Raw genomic sequence first — 22,508 nt, forward strand, 5'->3', positions numbered from 1 at the left:
CAGCAAGGAAATGAATTCTGTGAACAACCAGTGATCTCGAAAGAACCAGACCTTCAGTTAGACCATGGCTTCAGTTGACACTTTGATTTCATCCTAGAGGGGCCAGGAGCAGAGGGCCCTGCTAATCCATACACATATTCCTGATCCATGGAAACTGGGAGCATAAATCTGAGTTAAGCCACTAACTTTGTGATAATTTTCTCAGCGATAGTAGCAACTACTATGCACACCACTACCGTGGTTTAAAGAGGTGCAATCCTTAGTCATCAAACCAGCAGGTCATGCCTGGCTGGTGTATTTGGCTGTCCCTCTGAAAAACATTTAGCCTATTCATAGTTCCTTGTATAAATAAATTTAACATAGCATGCCCTCAGTTATCCATAAAGGTTCATCTATACCTCTTTGAAGTCACTTGGTATCATTCAATGAAATATATTTCCTTTGTTTCATAATTTTTTTTTTCTTTTGAGTGTGGTCCTACTAAAGGCATGACTTGCATGTGCGTTTTAAATAAAACATAAGCTTAATTATTCAAAATTTGATTCCAGCATGACATAATTATCATGGCTATTATATTTGAAATATTTCTGTTGAAAATCAAGGTTATTAATAAGTGATTAAGTTAGAGTGGTTAGTAATTAGCTACAACATATGAGTAGCATGAATAATTGTAAAGGAGATTTTTGTGTATTACTTTCCATACTTTGCATTTCTCTGATGCAATAAAATAAGAGAATAAACAATTTTTTACTCTCTATTACAGTGAGGAAGTACAACATGTCAACTGTAATGAGGGATAATTTATTGTTAGGAACAATGTTTGAAATGAAATCTGGCTAAATATATATTTGCAAATAAGGTTTCCATTAAGCAGGGCTAAAATCTGTAGAAATTGTCCCTGGGTTTAACGATCACATAAATAAGCCTGTTCCAATTATTTGAGTCCTATATGAGTTTAAAATGAATAACTTAAGCATCATATAACTTTGTATCTTTTGTTATTTTTAAAGTATTGATTTAGGTAAAGATTAGTCCCAGTAGAAAAATATGAAAGAGTTGCATGTGGCTGCTTGTTTTGTTTTGTTTTGTTTTTTATTAGATCTCAAACTGAAGTATCTACTTTATCTAAATCAGCTTTACCCTTATGGACATTTGCATCCATCAACTGCAATTTATTTCACTTCTTTGTTTAGTAAGAAGGCTGCGTATCAGTGTTGTTCCTCACTTAGATGAATATTTTTGGTCCTAAAGGAGGATGCTCCAGGAACAAATCTGGCATGGGAGATAGGATATATGGTCATGCAGAAAAGTATGGAGTGGTTGAAAGCCCTATCTCCTTTTAAGTTTGTATTTGAGCTCACTAAGCGCAGGGCATTTTCGGAACTTGAAGTTGTCCTAAATGATATTGCAGGGACAGATGCTGGACATTATATATCCTGCCATAACCCACTAAATGGACTGGGGGAGAGTGTAAACTACAATGTAAACTATTATCCATGTGGTGCAGCAGTGCTCCAAAATGTATTCCCCAAATGCAAGGAATGTGCCACAATGATGAAAGAGGTTGTTGATGTGGGAGGAATAGGGGTTGGTGGGGTGTGGAGTATATGGGAACCTCCTATATTTTTTCATGTAACATTTTTTGTGATCTATATATTTTCAAAAAAATACAATAAAAATACTTTTGAAAACATTGAATGGAAACTTGTATCTATTCACAAGTGATTTTTTAAAATCTTATTTCTATTTGCAGAAAAAGCTTTCTAGAGAAGTTTGTGAAACTGATAGAGTCCCCATCTATTCTTAACCATATTGAGTTGGTAAAACACGGGACTCTCACTAGTACTTGGTAAGGGGAGAAAGGTCTCTCTGGAGGTGTGCTTACTTATAAGGGTAAGGCTAGTTTAAATAGATTAATGCAGTATGCCTCACAATGTGGTCCAGAGAAATGCTGCGTTTAATCATTGGAATGCTTGATAAAAATGGGGGCTCATGGGCTCTACATGAGACCTATGAAATTAGAATCTCTGAGGACTGAATTTTTAAGAAGGACACCAGCTAATTCTGATACACAGTAAAATTTAAGCACCACCAGTTTATTTATGGATAATGTATGCACATATGGGTGTTTATCAACCAGTTTTCTGTTTATCTTGCCAGTGCTGGTTACTACTGCTGCAATTTGTAATTCCCCCACTTATCTTCCATACTGGTTCAAAGTGTTTTGGAGGCACTGCCTATTGTCCCGCCATTTTGCCATCTTCACCGGTTGAACAGAATGCCTTACTATTCTTCCTCAGGACCGTCTGGGTGGGTGAGGTTGGGGATCAGTGGTGCTTCCATACCATTGAGAATCTTGTCTAGTCATGGACTGTTGAGTGGGACTCATGGTTGAGACTTGTGGGACTGGAGCAATGAAATCTGTTTCTTGAAGGCGGGTTTTCTTAGCAGATGACAAGGCTCTGAAAACCCTGTCGAACCTGCAAAGTGTCTCTAGTCTAATGCTATGCTAACACCTCACTGCAATGATTCATCCTGTGGGTTCTTCCAGAATGGAAGGTGACTAAGATAGTCTCATAAAGCAGTGCCCAGGACAGTTATCTCAGTGCCACGTACATTTTTATATTTGCTTCAGGGATTCTTAGATTTCCATTTTTCATAAGAATAGCAATTTAAAAGCCAACTCATTAAAAATGTATAAATTATTCCTATAGTACTTGAAAGAGGTGGTAAACCTCATGAGTATATGAGCAATGTATTATCTTTATAATCCCAATTCAGTTAAAGATACTGTGATCTAGTTTTGATCCACATGATGCCTGGGAATCGTAATAGTACTTACTTCATTGGGTTGTTCTGTGGATTTATTCAGATAATTCATGTAAAGAAATTGGAACAGCACTTGATGTGTACCATGAGCTTGAAGGTAATAATAATAGTGACCATTTATTGATCCTTTACAATTTTACAATCTCTCTTCTAAGTGCTTTACATGCATTATCTTAGCAACTTGCCCAAAGTCACACAGCTCTTCGGAAGTACAGTGGGAATTTGCTTCTAGAACCTAAGCTCTTAAACACTGCATTATACTACTGTCTCTTCCATAAATGTGGGTCATTATTACTGAAATAAATTTCTGATTGATGTCTTCCTGCTTATTTTCATTTCAGCTTTGCTAAAGGGCCAAAATATGCTCACGATTTATTCAATCAGAAGATTTAGTCAGGCTTCTCTTAGATGAAGCAACTTCCAAAGGAAGAGAAAGGATTTAAGACAAGCCCCTGATGCTTATTTTGTATGAGAGAATGGAAGATGGCCTGAACAAATGAGAGAAAGAAGCTTCATGAGGCATCCCAGCAAGACATTTAGCTGGTTTTGACTGGTTTCCAGGCCCTGAGTAATTTTCTGGCAAGATCAGTATTATTCTCCACTGTTCATAAAATGTAGATTACTTTTGCTATGAAACAATAATAATAATAATAAAATAAAAACCACCTAATAGTTATGTGTTACAAGCCCAGTGTTATCTTCTTTATAATGCCATCCCTGACTTCATTCTCCTTCCTTCCACTACAACTAAAACATAAGTAGGATCTTCCTTCTCCCTTGGTACTTTCCATATTTCTTCAAAGATTTATAACATGCTACCTGGGATTATAATTGTTTATGATTCTTTCTAAAACACAGTCTAATCATATGCTCCAAAATCAGATCCAAGTTTAAATCATGGGTTGGACATTTCCTAGTGCAATCCACTGAGCCCTCTGTTCCTCAGTTTTTCCTACAAAATGGAGATACTAATGACACTTATTTCATACTGTTTATGTTTAGGGAGACACTCAACATAAGTGCTTCATATCCTAATCTGTCAAATAGTGATTATTCTACAAATCTTGCTATTAGCATCTAAATTTTGTTTTAATAGATTTCAAGCTACCCAAAGACAGGGCAAAGGATTTTTATCAGCAAGACCATCTTGCATAATTCCAGGTTACATGGACCATTAATGCATCAGAAAGTATTAGGCAGCAAAATAAATAATGGATACTCAGAAGCAAACTGAGTGAAGTTTAGTTTTTGGCCAAGCCAACTAACTGAGGCTCTGAGACAAGGGTGTGATAACAGCTTGTCCCTTTCTTCTAATGCCTTCCCCAACCTATAATCAGAAAGACACAACTAATAGAATCCCCTGATTCCCTCCCTCACATCATCAGGAGGCAGTGGCATCACTCATTTGGGAAAAAAACAAACATTTTTTGCCTTCCAAAAGCTATGTTGCTGAAAACAAAACGGAAAAGGGGTTTGTTCCTACCAGTAAATGGTGATTTCAAGTAAACTGCACGGATAAACAGTGGATATGTTCTGAAGTGCAAGAGAGTGTTTTTAGTAAGGTGTGTTCATTTTTTCTGGAGACAAGCAAAGGATAACTGTAAAGGGACAGCAGAACCAGAGTGGAAGGACACTGCAGAGTGCCTTTGCTGGACCTTCTTTTAAAAGGTGAGGTGGTATAAATGTATATTGTAGTTTACACTTTACACTGCATATTTTTACAGGTTTTGACAAACGGAATAATGGCTGGTATCCATCACTGCAATGTCATTCAGAACAATTCCAATGGCCCCCAAATGCCCCATAATACACTTCTTCTTCCCTCTTCCACTCAGAGACCCTGGTGGCCACTGCCTTTATATCAATGATCAAAGTTCTTACATTTCTAGAATAATAAAAAGGCTATAATAGAATAATAATATCTATTTTTGTCCTTTGTTCATTCCCCAATCTTAAGGATTTGGAGATGGTGATGACCAATCTGTTTTGACTGAGAGGGGCTTTAGATGCCTTGGGGCAGATGGATAGAACTGTCTTGCTTGCAGCCGCAGATACTCTGTTTTGGGGGTTGGGTGCTGTCCATCATCATCACTTTATTAGTTGTCCTGGGGGAGTACCACGTACAAGGTTAGTAGCAATGCTTCGATATGTGTTCATCGATTGTGAAAAATGTACCACACTAATGAAAGCTGTTGTTAACAGGAAAAAGTGTAGGAGGGGTGGGGTGGGGTATTTTTGAAGCATCATTTATGTCATCTAAAACTCCTTTAAAATAAAACAAAAACAAATCAAAACAAAAAATGGTGAGGCCTGGATCTTTCTCTAACCCTTCTCATTCACTTTTTGTGGGTACATAACGAAGCAGAATTTCGCAAGCTATTCCGACAACACGCCTTTTCTCTCTTCTCACATCTTTCCCTCCCACTCATTGCTTCCCTTCTCCACCCTCCCCTGGGGTAAGGTCACAAAGCTTTCCTATGTTTTAAACCTCCCCAGTCCAGAAATGGCCAGCGATCTTTTTTATTTTTATTTTTAAGAGATACCAAGGATTGAACCCAGGACCTAGTACATGGGAAGCAGGAGCTCAACCCTGAGCAACACCCACTCCCCAATGAGAGTGGGTTTTTTGTTTTGTTGGTTGGTTAGTGTTAATTTTTTTAAAGCTTTAGACTACATAACTGTTATATTAAAAATATAGGGGATGCCCATATTCTCCTCCTCCACCCCCTCCTACACTTTCCCACATTAACAACATCTTTCATTGGTGTTCATTTGTTACAATTGATGAATACATATTGAAGTATTACTATTGACCATGGGCTATAGTTTAGGAGGTACAGGATCAAATCCTGGACCTTGTATATGAGAAGCAGGCGCTCAACCACTTGTGCTATATCCACTCCCCTTTCTGTTTTTTTAATCACAGAGAAAGGTTTGGTTACTTATCCATGTGATAGAACAATCTTCATTATTTGTGGATTCTATATTTGGGAATTTGCCTACTCACTAATATTTCTTTATAACCCCCAAATCAATAGCCCTAGAGCTTTCATGATCATTCATATGTAGACATGTGTGGAGTGGTAAAAAATTTGAGTCTAACATGTAAGTGCCCTGCTGAGGCTGAACAAGATGACACTGCTATCTTGTTTCAACTGTCATATATGTTAAAAAATTGTGTCTTTTACATAAACTTAGTGTCGTGTTTATCACATTTTTGTGCTTTTTGTTCGTAGTTTCTCCAATTAAGATGGCCCCCACGCATAATGGTGAAGTGCTTTCTAGTGTTCCTAAGCACAAGAGGGCTACCGTATGTGCTACAGAGAAAATACATGTGTTAGATGAGACTCCTTCAGGCATGAGTGCAATGTGAATGCGCCAACAGTGTATATTAAAAAAGGTGACTTTCATGGTAAAACAAGGTTATGAATTGATGAGTTGATAAAAACACTGTGACCAGAGACTAGCAAGCCCCTAACCCTGCATTTCCCCAGGAGCAATGGTTCAGTATTCGCTAATACAGCGTTCGAGGTGACTTTATAGAATATACCTACTGCAAATAACAAGAATTTACTGCATTTATCATGTAACTGCTATATATTTGCCCACTTCATCTAACAATCAAATGGGCAGCTGTCAGCCTGGCATCTTGATGTCTTGAGACATTCAGTAATTTAATAACTCTTCCCAAGCCTCAGTTTCCTCATCTGTAAGGTAAGAATGAACATCTTACCTTACTCAAAGAATGATGGTGAGGAGTGACAGTCAGTGTGCTTAGCATGGTATCTGGCAAAGTATGTGCTCTGTTGAGATTAGGTAGCAATTACAAATGTCATTGCACCTAATCCTTACAATACCTGCTGAGGGAAATTTTATTGTCCTTATTTTGAAGACTAGGAAACACTGGTTTAGAGAGGTAAGTAATTTGAATGAAGTCAAAGATCAGTTTCTTCTTTCTAATGTACCACACTATAGTATTTGTCTTTTAAAAGGGAACTTTCAGCCCTGTAGGAAGAAAATATATTGGATTAATGTTTTAATTTGAGTCCAAGCTATGACTCTAAGACTTGAATACATTGGCTAAGTCACTTTGCCTAGTTAGATTTCATTGTTCTTTCAGCTGAAAATCAAAGGATGGGAGCGCACGATAGCCACGATACTTCTCACCCTACACACCTATAGTTTTGAGATATTTTGGGCAGGGAGGCCTTCTCTGATGCATCGTGTTGCTTTTGTTGATCTCATCAGCAGGAACCACAAATCCTACTCACTTTAAACGCCCGGGAAAGAACAAAGTCCAAGTGTTCCAGGGTTGCAGCGTCAGGGCTTATCTTACAAAGAGGCAACAGGAAGATGCCCTGCTACAGCTGGCTTCCTCAGTGTGCAGAAACATCCTCCCAGTCCACAGGCATGCTCACACTTCAGATTTCAGGCAACTGGGTCCTGCTAAATCTTGGATAGAATAAGTAGCATTTGAGGGCAGGGGAGTTATCTTCTCAATTATTCATTCATTAACTAGTCACTGCTTTTTGTGAGCCAGGCACTGTTCTAGGTTTGGGGATATCACAGTGAATAAGGAGCACAAAAATCTGCCCTCGTAGAGCTTCCATTCTAGAAGGGAAAGATATCAGATAAACAAAGAAACAAATGCAGGACCATGACAGTGCTTTGCAGGGAAATAATGCCAGTTTAGAGAGGAGGGACTCCAAGGTCAGGGAAAAGGGGGTTCTTCTAGATAGTACAGTTAACCCTCTCTCTGATCGGGATGTTGCCCAACCCCTAAATAAATCACTTACTCATGGGGAGACCTGGGATAAACGAAGGCCTCAAGTTATGAGGTAAGCAAATAACCTGAAGGGAAAACCTGCAGGCCTTATGAAGAACCATGCACCTGGAGGGCACCTGGAATTGTAACCTCCAGGTGGAGTGGAAAGGCTCCTAGGTGGCCCTTTTCAGGAGCTCCCTGCCTACACCCATTCTCAGCGCAATGATACCAACTTTAAATGTAAACAGGGAAGGCCTGACATTCACTATGGGGCAGGCTGAAGGGCTTTACTGAGCCGCCTAAGGTGAAAATCAGAAAAAATTCCCTTTGGAGACTGGGGGTGATGTTGTTTGAAGTAATAATAATCTTGAAAACAAGCAGGAAGGAAAATCTATGAACTCAATTAATCACTAATTTGAAAACTTCCAGTGTCACAGAGTTACTGGAGTTCATGGATTCATTAGAATGTCATAAAACAGTTTAGGAGTATCATTTTGGGTGGAACTTTCATTCCTGTGCTGATAAATACTTGTGCCCATATTTGGATTTTTAATTTATTTAAAGTTGTGCAGAATAATGGAAAGAAATAATGGGATTTGAGTTGAACAAACGGGTTTGAATCCTGGCCTCATTTCCCACTTGTGGTATGACCTTGTGCATGCCACTTAAACTCTCTTTTAGTGCTTCCTCTGTAACTCCTGGCTAATTATACCTACTTTCAGAGTGGTTGAAAGGGGAAAAGTGGATGTAAAGCATCTAGTATGTGGTAATGAGCTAATTAATGGTGACATTCACCAAAAAATAGCTATACTGTGCATCTGTAAAGTACAAAGTACTTTCCTTGGAGGCATTAGGGGGGTGTCAAGGTAAGGAAGGTGTAATTTCCACCCTCTAGAAGCTTATAGTTCTGAAGATGTGTGCAAAAATGTCTATAATCCACCACATGATAACAAGACACAAAAGCACAAAAGAGGAAAAAATTCCATCCAATTCTGGATGGAGAAGTTTCCTGGAAGACTTTGAAGAACTTGACAGGCAGAGCTGGAGTGAAAAGGGTTTCCTAAATTGAGTGGTTTGAACAAAGACCTGTAGATGGGGAAGCCCAGGATTATTTTGTAGGGAGGTGGTAGCAGGCTGAGTTGTCAGGTAGACTGGAGGGACAGAAATAAGACCGATTAGGTGAAATCTACCGGTGCTGGTATATCATAGAGACACCAGTATGCTCTTCGAAGGAGCCTGGACTTTATTCAGAAGAACATACAGAGTCATGGAAGGTCTTTGATCAGGAGAAGGATAAGATCAGGACTGCATTTCAGAGTAATTGGTCTAGGATCCCCCGCCTACCATGGAAGAAAGCATGGAGAGATTTGTGATAAAATAAAAACTAGATAGTGATTGAGCACTCACCCTGCTCTAAAAACCTCCCTCATTAATTCCTCAACAGTGGAAGAGCTAGGTGCTGTTATCACCTTTTCACAGATAAGGAAATTAAGGCACAGATGTTAACTAACTTAACCAAGGTTACACTAGTAAGTGACAGGTGCTAGAGCTGAATCCAGGTAGCCTGGCTCCAGAATTCATATCTGAATGATTGTACCATACTACCTGGGAAGTCAACCAAAGTCCTGGGGTGCCTGCCTTCCACCCCACTCTGTCTTTGCTTGAACTATTGTGCAAGACAGAAAGAGAAACTCCAAGCAAGTTTTGTTTTTGACTGTTTTTTTTTTTCCTTCTCAAAACTCTTTATGGCTCCAAATTTACTTGACTCGAAACAAAATAAAACCAAAACATGCATGGGAGGTGCACATTGGGAAAAGTATGGATTTTGGTGTTTTGAATGGCAATGAGCTGATACATAAGGACATAGCTGGTACACTCTAAAATATTATGCCAATATTTAGAGTATGTATTAGTTTACCACGCCCATGCTTTGAAAACTGTATGATAGTGACCACTCAAACCAGAATATTAGTTCACAATGACTAAGACTGAGCATCAGGATAAGGGAACTAATTGAAAAGAAGAAATGCAATATTCAAGGAATAATTCCTTAAGCCTCATTTCTCTCTGCACTCTGCTAATTCTGAACAACAACAACAACAAAATCTACACGTTGCTTTCTCTGATTAGTAAACAATGCTTCTGAAGCAGCTGGAGCCAAGCAGTCACCCCGCCTCTCCGCATTTTCAGGTTTTTCTTCTCTCAAGACCCAGTGCTCCGCTCCGTGTTCGCAGCGTAGTCCGGCCCTTGTTAGCTTCGGTTTCCACGGCAACCGACCAGCCCCACAAAGCCGCCGGCGGCCGCGGTCCCGGGCCGCGGAGCCTTCCTGCCGCGCGTCCTGTTTCCTCGGGACATGCCTAGTGACCTCATGGGTCCTCGGATGATCTGCGCGTTCCTTCATGCGTGGCTGTCTTGCTGTGCAAGAGTGATAACGGGGAAGCCGATAATTCTGACGGGCCCGACTTTATCGGGCTGCCACTTCTGGCCTCTGCTCGCGCCGACCGGATGAATGCATTTTCTCTCACTCACGCCCTTGCTCGCAGCCTCTCCGTCTCGTCGTTGCCCTCCTCCCTCTCTTTCCACCTCTCTCTCTTTCTCTCTCTCTCTCTCTCTCTCTCTCTCGCTCGCTCGCTCTCTCTCACGCTCGGTCTCCTCCTCCCTTCTCCAGCAGTAGCCTTCTTAATGTAGTTTAATGGCTTTACAAAGAAAGCCAGAGGATCACTTCTCCGTGGCTCTAGTCGGACCATGACTAGCTGACCATGAACTTGGAAGGGCTTGAAATGATAGCAGTTCTGATCGTCATTGTGCTTTTTGTTAAATTATTGGAACAGTTTGGGCTGATTGAAGCAGGTTTAGAAGGTAAGGGAGTGCTTTTTAGTGACTTCTAAACATTCTGTTTTGCAAAAAAAAAATTTTTTTTCTTAAGCAAATGTAAGATTCAGCTGAATGAAATCAGAGTAATCTTGCTCTGAGATGGTCAGGAAGAGGCAGGTTTTTCAGGGTGTGAAAGATTAATCAAATAAACTTTTTGTAAGTTGCAGTGAGGTTTTCACAGCAAAAGAATGTTAAAACGATAAGAAACACTTTAAATCAGAATGTTAGAACCAAAACTGAGGGAGTTAAGTGTTTCTAGTGGACATGTCTGCTTACATTGATAGCATTTAGTCCCTATTGATGCTTGACTGTTTTATCTAATATCCCTTTTTGTTGTATAAGCAATTTTTATTTGGGTATGTTGTGAGGTACACCTTTTTTTCCTTAATATGCAAATGCATTCATGGACATAGATGTGGTTTAAAATCAGAGCCTAAGAATAATAAGCGTTTTATAAATTTATCTTGAAGGATTTATATTACCTGTTTTGTAAACCAACTGAGAGTTTAAGAGAAGAGTTTCCAACTCCCATGCCTAGGACAGTTATATACCTTGCAAATAGCCAGTTGTTTTTCAAGCGTTGCTGTTTACCAAGTATTACTGTTTACATTCACCAGGTACTCATTCTCCTATTCTCCTTAATGACAGGATACCTTCTTCCTTTAAATGTGAGGTGTGTGCTTGCCTGCCTCTTTACCTGAATTGAATTTTTCCTTTGAGAATCTGAGTAAATATAGATTATTATTCTCTCATTGCCCCAAACATGTTTGAGAGTGTTTGCACACAGCCAGTCATTGTTTCTCTAAAGTTGCCAGGGAAATTTTTTAAAGCTTTCCTGGATGATATTTCAAGGAGTTCTGCTTTACTATCTTCTTCTTGCTTCAAATTTTAAACTTGAGGGCAAATGCAAAATGTATTTACATCCATAACTAGCCCAGTCCTCCAGAGATGGTTTCCAGGTGTGACATAAATAAGATTTACAAATAGCAAGCATCGAATTAAAATTAAGTGTGTCACTCTGATGTAGGTTACTGGAAACCTACATTTGTAACTCACTGGGGGTGGGGGAAGAGGTGGAAAGTAGGATTTGTTAAAGTAAATTTAAAATAAGTTTTCAGAATGCTATTTGGAGCTCTCTGCTGGAAACGTTTGTAGTTCTAAAAAGATAATAAATCATAAAGTCTGGAAGTGGTGACTGTTTTTAAAATTGACTTTATCTTATGCACTGCCAAGAAACCAATAATTTAATTTGGCTTCTCTGTTAGTGTGTGTTATTTTACCTAACAAATGTGATTGGTACCTCCCATTTTAATCTACTGGGTTTTATTTTCTCTGAGACTGGCAGTTATATAGAGTAGTATAGCAATCCTTAGCTCTGTAGATGGATTGTTTTACATTAATTCATGGATGACATGTGACCCTTCTTTAAACTCTTATTTTGAGTACATTTACTCTGAAATTTGTGATGAACCCTGGTCTGATATTGGTTTGATTTGTTTCAGAAGCACAGTCATGCTCATAAATGAATACATAAGTGTCTTCTTCTAAAGGTTGCTAAGCTTTTAGAAAGATTTTTTTTCTTTTTCCTTATTACTTTTATTCAAAATGGTACTGATTTTTATTCACATAAGTTCCTTTTTCATGCCTCACAGTATCATTGTTTTCTAAGCCATTATTATAGTCATGCTACAGAAAAGCTGTTCTCATAAACTTCAGCATAAGTCCATATTTGATTTTCAGGTTTTTAGAAAGTAATTTTTGAATGGTAAAATGCTGATAATCACATTACAGAGCAATTTTATTTAATACATAAAAGTTAATAGAGATAGAACTTTCTTTTGAAGTTTGCAAAACAAATCTCCAAAGTGAATCAGTAAACAAGATATAAGTTGGCCCTGTACTTTGCTCATTAGACAGATAAAGCAAATGAATGATTGATACGTTATACCCCATTGTATAAAGTTTAAATCTATAGATCAGCATGTGCACATTCTAAAGTTACAGCCTAGTTTTAATTAATGAAAAGGGTAAACAACATTTAATATCAAAATAGCATCTTTATAGATTTTTTTTAAATCTCTTAATAAAACAAACATCGATGCTCATTTTATTCAGATTTGTTTTCACATAGCAGAACCCCTTTTACATATATAAGTTAGCAATAATGATTTCTTTCACCTTTCTCAATTCTGTCTGTACAAATACTCTATCAAAGAAAGTTGATTATTAAATAGAAAGATTTGAACCTGGGTTAAAGCCCTACAGGTATGATTTTGAAATACTTCCCTAACCAATTCTACTTTGTCATCTAACCCGATACCAGTTTTACAGCGTAGTCATCATTCAGAATGTAGTGTCTCTTTTTGTATTATTTAACATCCCATATGCAGCAAGTTCTCAGGGGCATATAAATGCTGTTTGCATAATGAACTTATTATCTTGCATATACTATGTCTCAAATAGGTGTAATCCAAAATAAGTTGGTTGGTAGCCTTAAAGTCTGCATTTGCTTATCTTTGAGTACCTTCAGCTCCTGTATTTGCTTATCTTTGAGTAACTTCAGCTCCTGTTCCATGTAGAAGACTGGGAGTTGGATCCTGGATGTCACAGGTTCTTCTGCTCCAGCTTATGTATGATGCACATAAACACATAATGCTCTACATAGAACCATGCCATATATTTATAAACTAAAAGTGGGTTGCATTTAGCAGGTGACATTCTTTGACATGAAAAAAAAAAATAGTGGGAGGACAGATTCTTACTCTTCCTCTGCCATTCTCTTGCTTTCAAACCTTGGGTATATATTTTATCCCACTAGCCCTTAGTTTGTCAAAAATGAGAAAATTAAACTTGAAAATCTCCATGGAACTTTCTGTTTCAAAAACTCTATGAATCGATCAGGTAATTAAAATGTGATAAGTTTCATGAGACATATCCTTTCTCATGAAATAGGTATCATTGACCTACTTTGGAATTCGCACACAGGCAGCTGCTAAACTAATCTTTACTCCTTTTCCATAAGGGGAAAATTCATCATACCTCAGGGAGAGGTTCATTGTATTTCTGAAGAACAGAGAAATGTCCTTCCATGTAACTCTAGAATTTGACATTTGGGGTTGCTATTGTAAGCGTTCTCATGATAGTTTCTCAAAACTTACATGGAGTTCCAATAATAAATAAGTACATCCTGTTATAATTTATTAACTTTTAGGACTTCAGTTTTCTGTTGCTGTTGTTTTTTCCATTGATACTTTAGTTAAACTTTAGAGGATTTTTTTTTTTAAAGAAAAGTAATCTTGATACCAATTCAGTATGCAAGTAATAGTGTTAACTTGAACAAAGTTTTGAGGATAGCACATGATGTGTGCTCAGCAGTGAGTGTTTTAAATTCACAGGAGCTCTGTTTAGTGAAGACTTTGCGGTTTGGAATACTCCTCTAACCTCACAACAATAAATTGCCTCTTTTCCATCTATAAAAAGGAAAGTGGTTTTCGAACATATTCCAGGGAGAAATTGAATCAAAATTTTAATGGCAGAGTTATTTCATTATCTCTATATGCAACACTAGGCTGTGAAGATATCTATTTTTCATCCAAATATGTATTAAATCAGGCTGAAGCAGTTATTGAATTAGGAAAGAACCATCCTTCTCTCTACCACTAACCTTATCACAAGTCAAAATTTCACTAAAATGCATTCAGTTAACACACATGACTTAAAAATAATCACTTTTGTTGGTAATTGTCTTCAGTAAAAAGACAACTCAACTGGTAGATTAAGACCTTTCTATAATGAGCATTAACTTCCTTTTGTATTTATTCAGCAGTTATCTGTAATACTTCCTCAAGAGTTCTAAACAAGGTATTAATCAGATGCATGGAACTGAATCTTTGAGCCCAACTTCTTAATTCTCCAATGCTATTGATAGAGGTATGGATGTGTTGGCTATGCCAATAAATCAAAAACTGGAAAACAACACAGATCGTGTGTCCACATCACAATGTTTAATGAAGGCCAATTTCTTTCCAGTATTTTAAATATGAATAAACAAGGGATTCAGAAAGAATAATATCAAGATCACAAGAGAATAAGTGAAGAAATCTGGATTAGTTCCAATATCTTCATAGTGGAACTATGAAGAGTAATATGAATAACATTCACTCTGAAGACAGAAAATAAATATTCAAAAAGAAGATAATGCATTCACAGATACATAAAAACCATAGAATATAAATGTTTCCTATAGAATATGCCTATAAAGATAGACAAATAGTTGTTTCTTCAAGTTGACTTTTTTTTCTTATAGCTCTATGTAGAGGCATTGCTAAAGGCACAGCTAAGATAATGAAAAAGAGGAAAAGATAAGGCAAGATACATCTGTAATTCACATAATTGAAGCTCTGACTTATCGAAGCTTCATAGAGTAGTGGGGCCTTCAGAAATTACAGGTTTCAAACTATTCATGTCATCAATGAGGAAATTGAACTCCAGAGAGATGATATGACTTGCCAAAGGACATGTTCCTGACAGAGCTGTTTACTGCTGAGATTATACTCAGAAAGTAAATTTCAGATATAACCTAAGTTCCTTAAAATACTTATCCAAATTGCATCTCTCCTAAGTTATTCTGCAGGTTAACTAATGACTCCAAGTCCAGGGATTCTAGGCTTAGAAGATGGTAAGGTTGCTTTCTAGAACAGTATTATCATTAAAGGTCAGTCCTAAGAAAAAGAATCCTACTACAAAGTGCTGCAAGACCTGGCAATAAACTGTAGTATTTGTCACCTTTGTGATTGGTCAGAATAAACTCAGTGGTTGGGAATCATGGAAGGCTGACAGCTGCTTAGTGACCAATGGATGAATTTCTCAAAGGCCTCAGCGCAATACCCAGTAGATACATATACAAATAACAAGGTCAGTTTTTCAAATTGTTAATCACCCTGATTATTATAAGCAGGAAGCTAAAACCCTCACTCCCTTCACTCTTGGCTCTGGTGTCATCATCTTATTGAGGCCTGCCCTGATCCCTCTCTTTGAAACTCACCTTCACTGTCCAGTCTTATGGAGGCTGGTCTTTGAAAACCATTTGCACAGGTCAGGAAATTCATCATCAAGATGAACCTTGCTGAGGAAACTATATCAATTGTATGTCTCAGTTCTTACAGGGAGGCCTTAGAGTGTGGACGCTAAGAGCACAAACTGAAGCCAATATAACTGTATTTAATAATAATTGAATCCCAGCTGTCACACATATTAGGTCTCTGATCTTGGTTAAGCACCCCAACCGTCCCATACATCAGTTCCTCCCTCCCTCCCTCCCTCCCTCCCTCCCTCCCTCCCTCCCTTCCTTCCTTCCTTCCTTCCTTCCTTCCTTCCTTCCTTCCTTCCTTCCTTCCTTCCTTCCTTCCTTCTTCCTTCCTTCCTTCTTTCCTTCCTTCCTTTTTTTTTGAATTATAACAAAATTTATTTCCAAAACAGTCTAAATATTACAGGATATAAAAATAAATCTTCTTCTTGTTAAAGAGTCTGATAAACTCATACCTCAGTTTCTTTAGCTGTTAAATGAGACTGCTCAGAGCACCTCCCTATCCTGTTTATCTTGTGGATTGATATGGTTAGTATTTGTGTGTGCTTGGAACCCTATCTAGAGCATAATAAATTGTTTGCATGATGTGCCATTATGACTGGGCACCATCATCCTTCCCTCTAAAGGAAATAGATCAACAATCAATAACCAAAACAAAAACTGAGTTAATTTCTTCCTAAGCAAATGAGAGCTGGGCTTGTAGGACAGTCACTGAGAACAAAGCAACTGCTGATGCTTTCTAGGTTTTAAGCTTTCTGAAGAGTGGTTGCTAATGCAAAGCTGTCATTGATGGATTGGGTTGGGCTTAAAACTAGTTCTGGTGGTTACTTGTTACTATCATCAAAGGATCATCAGTCATTTCTTTTCTTCAAATTACAGTAGAGGAACTTTGCTTTTACATAATAAACCAACTTTAAGAATATTTGAATGATTCCCATGTGTTATCCACTCTTCTACACACTGGGGATGTAACAGTAAGCCAGACAAATCCTCTATATTTGCAGAGTTTATATTACTCAATTTTTAGGCACAAATTCTAAATGCTACAGAAATTTGCAGGGCACAGAATAATTGCCATAGAATTCATTCATCCATTCACTAAATATGTGTGCCTTCACTGTGATCCCTGCATTGTTCTATGTAAGCACTGCAAACAGCAGAGAACACAGTCCCTGCCCTTGTGAAATTTATATACCATTGCGGGAGTAAGGCAAAAAGATAGACAAACCAAGAATATATAAGCTGATGTTAGGTAGTGCCAAGCACCATGAAGATAAGCTAAATATGATAAGGAGACAAAAAATAGGAAGACAATAGGAAAAATAGGAGACAAAAAAAATGGAAGGTCTTTCTGAAGAACTGACATTTTGTAGAAATGAGTGGGTAAGGCATAGTTGAGTCTGGGATATGAGGATTCCAGGCAGAGGGAGCTAGTAAGTACAAAAATCTTGAAATATAAGTGTATTTTGTATATCCGAGAACACAAGAAATCTAGTAGAGTGGAAGCAGAGTGAATAAGCAGGGACAATGGAAGGAGAAATAGAGGGATGGCCAAGGTCACATTATGCAGAGCCACTGCAAAGGCTTCCCATGTTAATCTTTGTTTATTGGAAAGCCACTCAGGATTAGGATAGGAAGTCTCCACACAGCAACTCCAACTTCTTTTTCAGGCCCTGATGTCACTTTCCACACTGCCCCTGACTGTCCCAGGCTCTGCCGGGACATTGAGGCATCTATCACCTTTTGTCAGGCCTCCCTGATCTGGACCACCTGCCTGTAGTACCAGTCGCCTAGCATATGCCCAGGCTCAAAGCCCATCCCCATTATTCACATTAAGTCTACCCTCGTGGTAACCACCCACCATGGGCAGATCCACTTCCCAATTGTCCTTATCAAAATATTCAAAGAACCTGGGGTTAAGAAGCCCACCCTTAATTGTCTCTTGAGGAGCAATGTGAATGGTCTTAAAGAGACTTTACTAGAAAAGGAATTTTTAAAAAGTCAGTAAATAATACTCCTTGAGCACCAGGTATATTGAGAGTGTAATGACAGCAGAGCTGAAAAGGCAAATTTCACAAAAAGGAAAGTCATGTTATTTTCCTTTAAATATTTCTTCCCCCCATATATTAGCTACAAAACTGAACCTTAAAATTGAACAAATTCCAAATTGGAATGAGAATAATACATTTATACCCTCAAATATTTATATGAATAAATATATTTTTGGAACTAGCAAGAACCGTAGCGACTGTTGTCCAACTCTCTTATTCTATGGATGTGTAAATTGAGGCCTTGAAAGGTTAATTGACTTGTTAGAGATCACCAAACTAATTGGTGACACAGATACCGTAAAAACTCCATCAATTATAATAAATTATATTGTGGGCAAGGAGCTAAGAATTTTACGTATTTATCTTGTCTAATTTTTGCAAAATCCCATAAGAATAATCTTATTAGCCCTAATTACAGGAATTCTGACTCTTTATTTACTAAGAATATATTATGAATAGTTTTTATTTTTTTCCTCATATTGCGATTTTCTAGCTTTTTGGCTTATGTCCAGGAAGATGGAGAGACTTGCCAGTGCACAGGGAGAAACAGATGAGGTGATAAAATTGGTGAGGAATGCCGAAATGTGATGATGACACAGGCTAAGTAAGGTTGGGAAGCAAGCTTGGGTGCAGCAGGAAGTTAGGGCCCAGATCTCATTGCCAAAGAGCCCTACCAGTAGAGACACAGATACAATTGCAAATGCCTTGTGCTGGGGCATTTAAATAGGTATCAAATAAATATAGGGAAATATATCGAATGTAAGATATTGGCTACCCTTCCTAGAAATATTTTGGCCATCGTCTTTCCTAGTTTTAACAATTGTTTCACGTCAATGCAATGGGTTGGTGGTGGGGTAATGCACGGGATCACTGTACGATGATATGCATGTTTGTTTTCTAAGTTCACAACTTATACTACACACTTATCATTTAGGGATATTCATATATGAATGATCAACTTCGATTTTTAAAAAGTTAAGAAAAATGAATAAAGTGAGTGGTACCTAGGTAAGGAAGTCCCAAAACTGGTAAGCCATAAGACAGCATCAGATGCCAATAATACCAGTAACACCTTAACGTGGACTCTGTTAAGCATGTGCCAGTTACTATGGTCGGCACTTTATATCCATTATTTATGTTGGCAGCAGTTTTTATGAACAAGCTATAATTGATGATTTAGCAAGTAAGGAAGCATAGGCTATGGATGTTTCAGTCCCTGGCCACAGATTGTACAACTAGAAGTGCTTAAGCAGAATTCAAATCCAAGCTGTCTACCTGCAGAGCACAGGTTCTCCAGAATCATGTACCTGTCTCCCAGTGAGGGCTACATCTTCATGGTCAGAAGCAGGATTATCTTGAAATTTAAACTCAGAGTCCCTAAAGTGCATCAGCCACTTCCTGTTTGTTTTCTAAATAAATATCAGTTTCTATACCAAATGTTGGCTCTACTACTTTTCACGCTTTTCTTGCAGATGCCTTTCCCCCAAATTATATAAGCTTTGATCCCCACATAACCATGATCTTATAAGATCTTGTCTTTCCTTACAGAATTAACATTCATGACTAGGAACACAGAAAGCAAGATACAATCCTCCGAGATAGGAGGTTAGCTATAACATTCCCACTAAGGGTGTCTTTGTCTCTATGTCAGTCTCCACAGCTTACCCAGATTTCAGCCCAACATAGTGAAGACAAGATCATGTGGCAGCATGGCATTTCCCCACAGCATTGGCCCAGAAACACAGGTGGACCTGGACTTGCAGGAAGGTCCCAGGGGCAGACTGGCAGCGTAGCTAATTGGGGAAAGCAATGGATTTTGCAATAGCCTGGCATGGATTTGAATCCTACCTCTTTCACTTACTAGGTGACCTTGGCCAAGTTACTTGACCACTTTGACCCTTGGTTTCATCATATGTCAGTTGGACGTAGTTGTGAAGACTAAAAAAGAGGAAAGGACAATGTTTGGCTCTATAAATTTGCTCTGTAAATGCACCATTTAATTTTGGAAACAGTATAAGACAGATAAGACAAAGACTGAGGAAATGAAGCAAGGGCAGACATCATCTACTATTTATGTAGCATAAATTTTATATATAGATATCTAGAAAGGATCTGACTTTAGTGTTATAGATTTTGGGTGCCATCTGTTACCAGTTGAACTGTGTCCCCCAAAAGACATGTTCTAGTACTAACTGTTGATCCTTTGAATGTGACGTTTGGTACTAGAAATTTGAAGATATGATTAATTAAGATGAGGCCAAGATGAATTAGGGTGGACCTAGTCTAATATGACTGGTGTCCTTATAAGAAGAGGGAAATTTGGACAGGGATACATAGAGGTAGGGGAGAATGACATGTGATAACAGAGGCAGAGATTGAAGTGCTGCAGCTGCAAGAGTAGCTGACAATCCATTAAAAACTAGGAAGAAATCTCTCTTACAGTTTTTAGAGACACTATGGCCCTGTAGACACTGTGATTTTGCACTTTTGGCCTACAGAACTATAAGACAATTTATCTCTGTTGTTTTAAGACACCTGGTTTGTGGTTCTCAGTTATAGCAGCCCTAGGAGACTAAGACACTGCCCTAGAAATGTCTGTGTGGGCACTCATCCTACCCTGCATTTAGAGAAGATATTCCCTTTCAGATTCGTAGATATTCATTCATTCATTCAACTTATACTTAATGAGCTTCTCCAGTGTGCTGGCCTAGTTGCCTGGGATGCCATGGGGACAAAACCACAGAGGTCTCTGCTGTTGTAGAGAAGATAGACTTGATTGCAGCAGGAACCCCCCTTTCCTATATGTTATCTGAGGGAAGGCAGAGAAGAAGGGTATACACAGGAATCAATTAGTTCATCCATAATGGAAAGTTGAGGGATTTTGGTTTTGTTTGCTTTCTTCTCGGATGAGAAGAGAATGAAGAATATTTGCAGAGTGGGGTACAGAGGATGTTTAAGAAGAGAATGTTCAATATAGTTTTTCAGAGCCTGGAGAAGTAAAATTCCCAGGCAAATATGAGAAGATGGTTAGGCAGTGCTTAGTGTCCATTTGAGACTCATGGTAATAATTGTAAAGGATAACATCTCTTGGATGTGTTCCTGCATGATAATTCTTACCAGGCATGCTCAAAAAAGAAGGTAAGAATGGATAGTGAATGGAGGAGGGGGAAGGGAAGGAATTAGAAGGAATTTGTTAATTTACAACTTCCAAATATGCAAAAAACATATAGCAACTCAGAATATGGTAGTACAATCACAGAAGGCTTGGAATCAAACCAGGTGGGAATTCTGTTGTCTAATAATGTGATAAGGAAGAGAATCCAATGCTTTAAAATTTGATATCACAATAGTGTGGCCAGAAGGGTGTACTATAAATCAAAATAGCTTTGAAAATTGCTCAGAGAGGGGCATCCAATAACACATAAATGCTAATTTTTTTGCCATGCCAGAAATGTTTGAGAAAATACTCTCAGATCACTCTTATACAAAACATAAATTTTCCAATTCTGTCTATACATTGTGTCTTCACAAATGAGTAAGACTCAAGTACACTGATAGAAGTTGCTGATTAAGTTCTGGTTTTCCAACATTAATATTTCTTCATCAGATATTTATAATGGCCATATATTTGTAATTTTCTTGAGTCTGCAGCTTTTAGTCATCAATTTCTTATTTGCTTTTGGAAAGTAAAATATCTTACTAGTCTCATCTCTGATTCCCTGCCTTCAAAAATCATTACTAAATGGCTGTGAAAATAAAATCAATGAGGTATATGATTTTATATGCACATGTATAAATACACACTTATGCATAAATACATATATTTATATAAACACACATAGACCCATGGGTGTACACACTTAAACACACTATATACCCTCCATGAAATGTATCTCTTATTGTGTTTTGAGCTTATTAAAGGACCCCAGTTTGTTTGTGCTAGACCCTATGGCAGGTTTTTTTTTGGGAAACTGATTTATAGTTAGGCCTTTGTACATGGTTCAAAGTGAAAAAGACCACAGGATGGAGAATGAAGCTTGGCTCTATGTTGAAGTGGAACACACACTAATAAGCCCTGACAACAGTCCCTGCTCTAATTAGCCATGTACATCAGGCAAGTTATTTTTCCTTTCAACCCTCTACTTGTGAAAAATCCTCATCTGGATCTAGCTCACAATGCCTGGAGAGAACATATATAATAGCCAAAAAGTGATAAAGCACTTAAAATGATAACTCCCCAGCCCCTGGTTAGTGCCCAGTAAGGGGTGCTGGTAAGTTCTGCTTCTGCTGACCAGGTCCTGCACCTCCCTTCTTGAGCTTGGCAAGGCCCTGTCCTGACCCATATGGTTTCCTGGCTGCCTTTTCTAGGTCCCAGCCACTGGGTTCCTCCCTCGCCTGGTCAGTGCTATGACTCTTGGTCATGCCTCAATTCTGAATTCACTCAGTTTTGGCAAAAGCCCTGTTTGTGTCTGCAGATTAATACATTCTCCCATCAACCCAGCAGCCTAAATCCTGATAGTCTGGAAATATCTCTGGGATAGAAATAATGTTCAGAGCCTATTTCTCAAAGAAAGCATGTTCCCATGCTTGATCCCATCTAAAACGTATGCAAAGAGGGTTAAAAAAGAGCTTCTCTGAGCTTTATTTTACAACTTCAGAGGTTAAATTTAGAAGGAAAACAGTATCAATATGAAAGGTACATTATTTTTTTCCTATAGTAGTAAAGCCGTGTCCTTTGGGACATAATATATCAACTTAATATGAAAAAAAAAAACACATTTTGGGGGGTTCGGAAAACATTTACGATTGCGGAGTTGTGTGTTTGTGTTTTATCTTGAAATATCAGAGAATTCAGATAAAAGATCTGAGAACTAATGACACATTTCTATGCTTTGGAGTCATT

General features: G+C 38.2%; 1 protein-coding gene across 4 annotated transcripts in view; it reads left to right on the top strand.

Annotated features, from left to right (window-relative positions):
* KCNIP4 (potassium voltage-gated channel interacting protein 4) overlaps positions 1-22,508 on the top strand; it is a 1,217,739-nt gene that overhangs the window by 630,063 nt on the left and 565,168 nt on the right. The window contains exon 1 of one of the 4 annotated variants that reach the window (XM_004482472.2): positions 10,118-10,453. The exons of the other annotated variants lie outside the window; for them this stretch is intronic. Coding sequence (XP_004482529.1) covers positions 10,354-10,453 — 100 coding nt within the window. The 5' untranslated portion in view covers positions 10,118-10,353. Of the gene's footprint in view, positions 1-10,117; positions 10,454-22,508 lie in introns of those variants that run through there. 4 annotated transcript variants of the gene reach the window in all.

The sequence above is a fragment of the Dasypus novemcinctus genome, chromosome 1, assembly GCF_030445035.2.
Source record: "Dasypus novemcinctus isolate mDasNov1 chromosome 1, mDasNov1.1.hap2, whole genome shotgun sequence".
In the NCBI taxonomy this organism is placed as follows: Eukaryota; Metazoa; Chordata; class Mammalia; order Cingulata; family Dasypodidae; genus Dasypus; species Dasypus novemcinctus.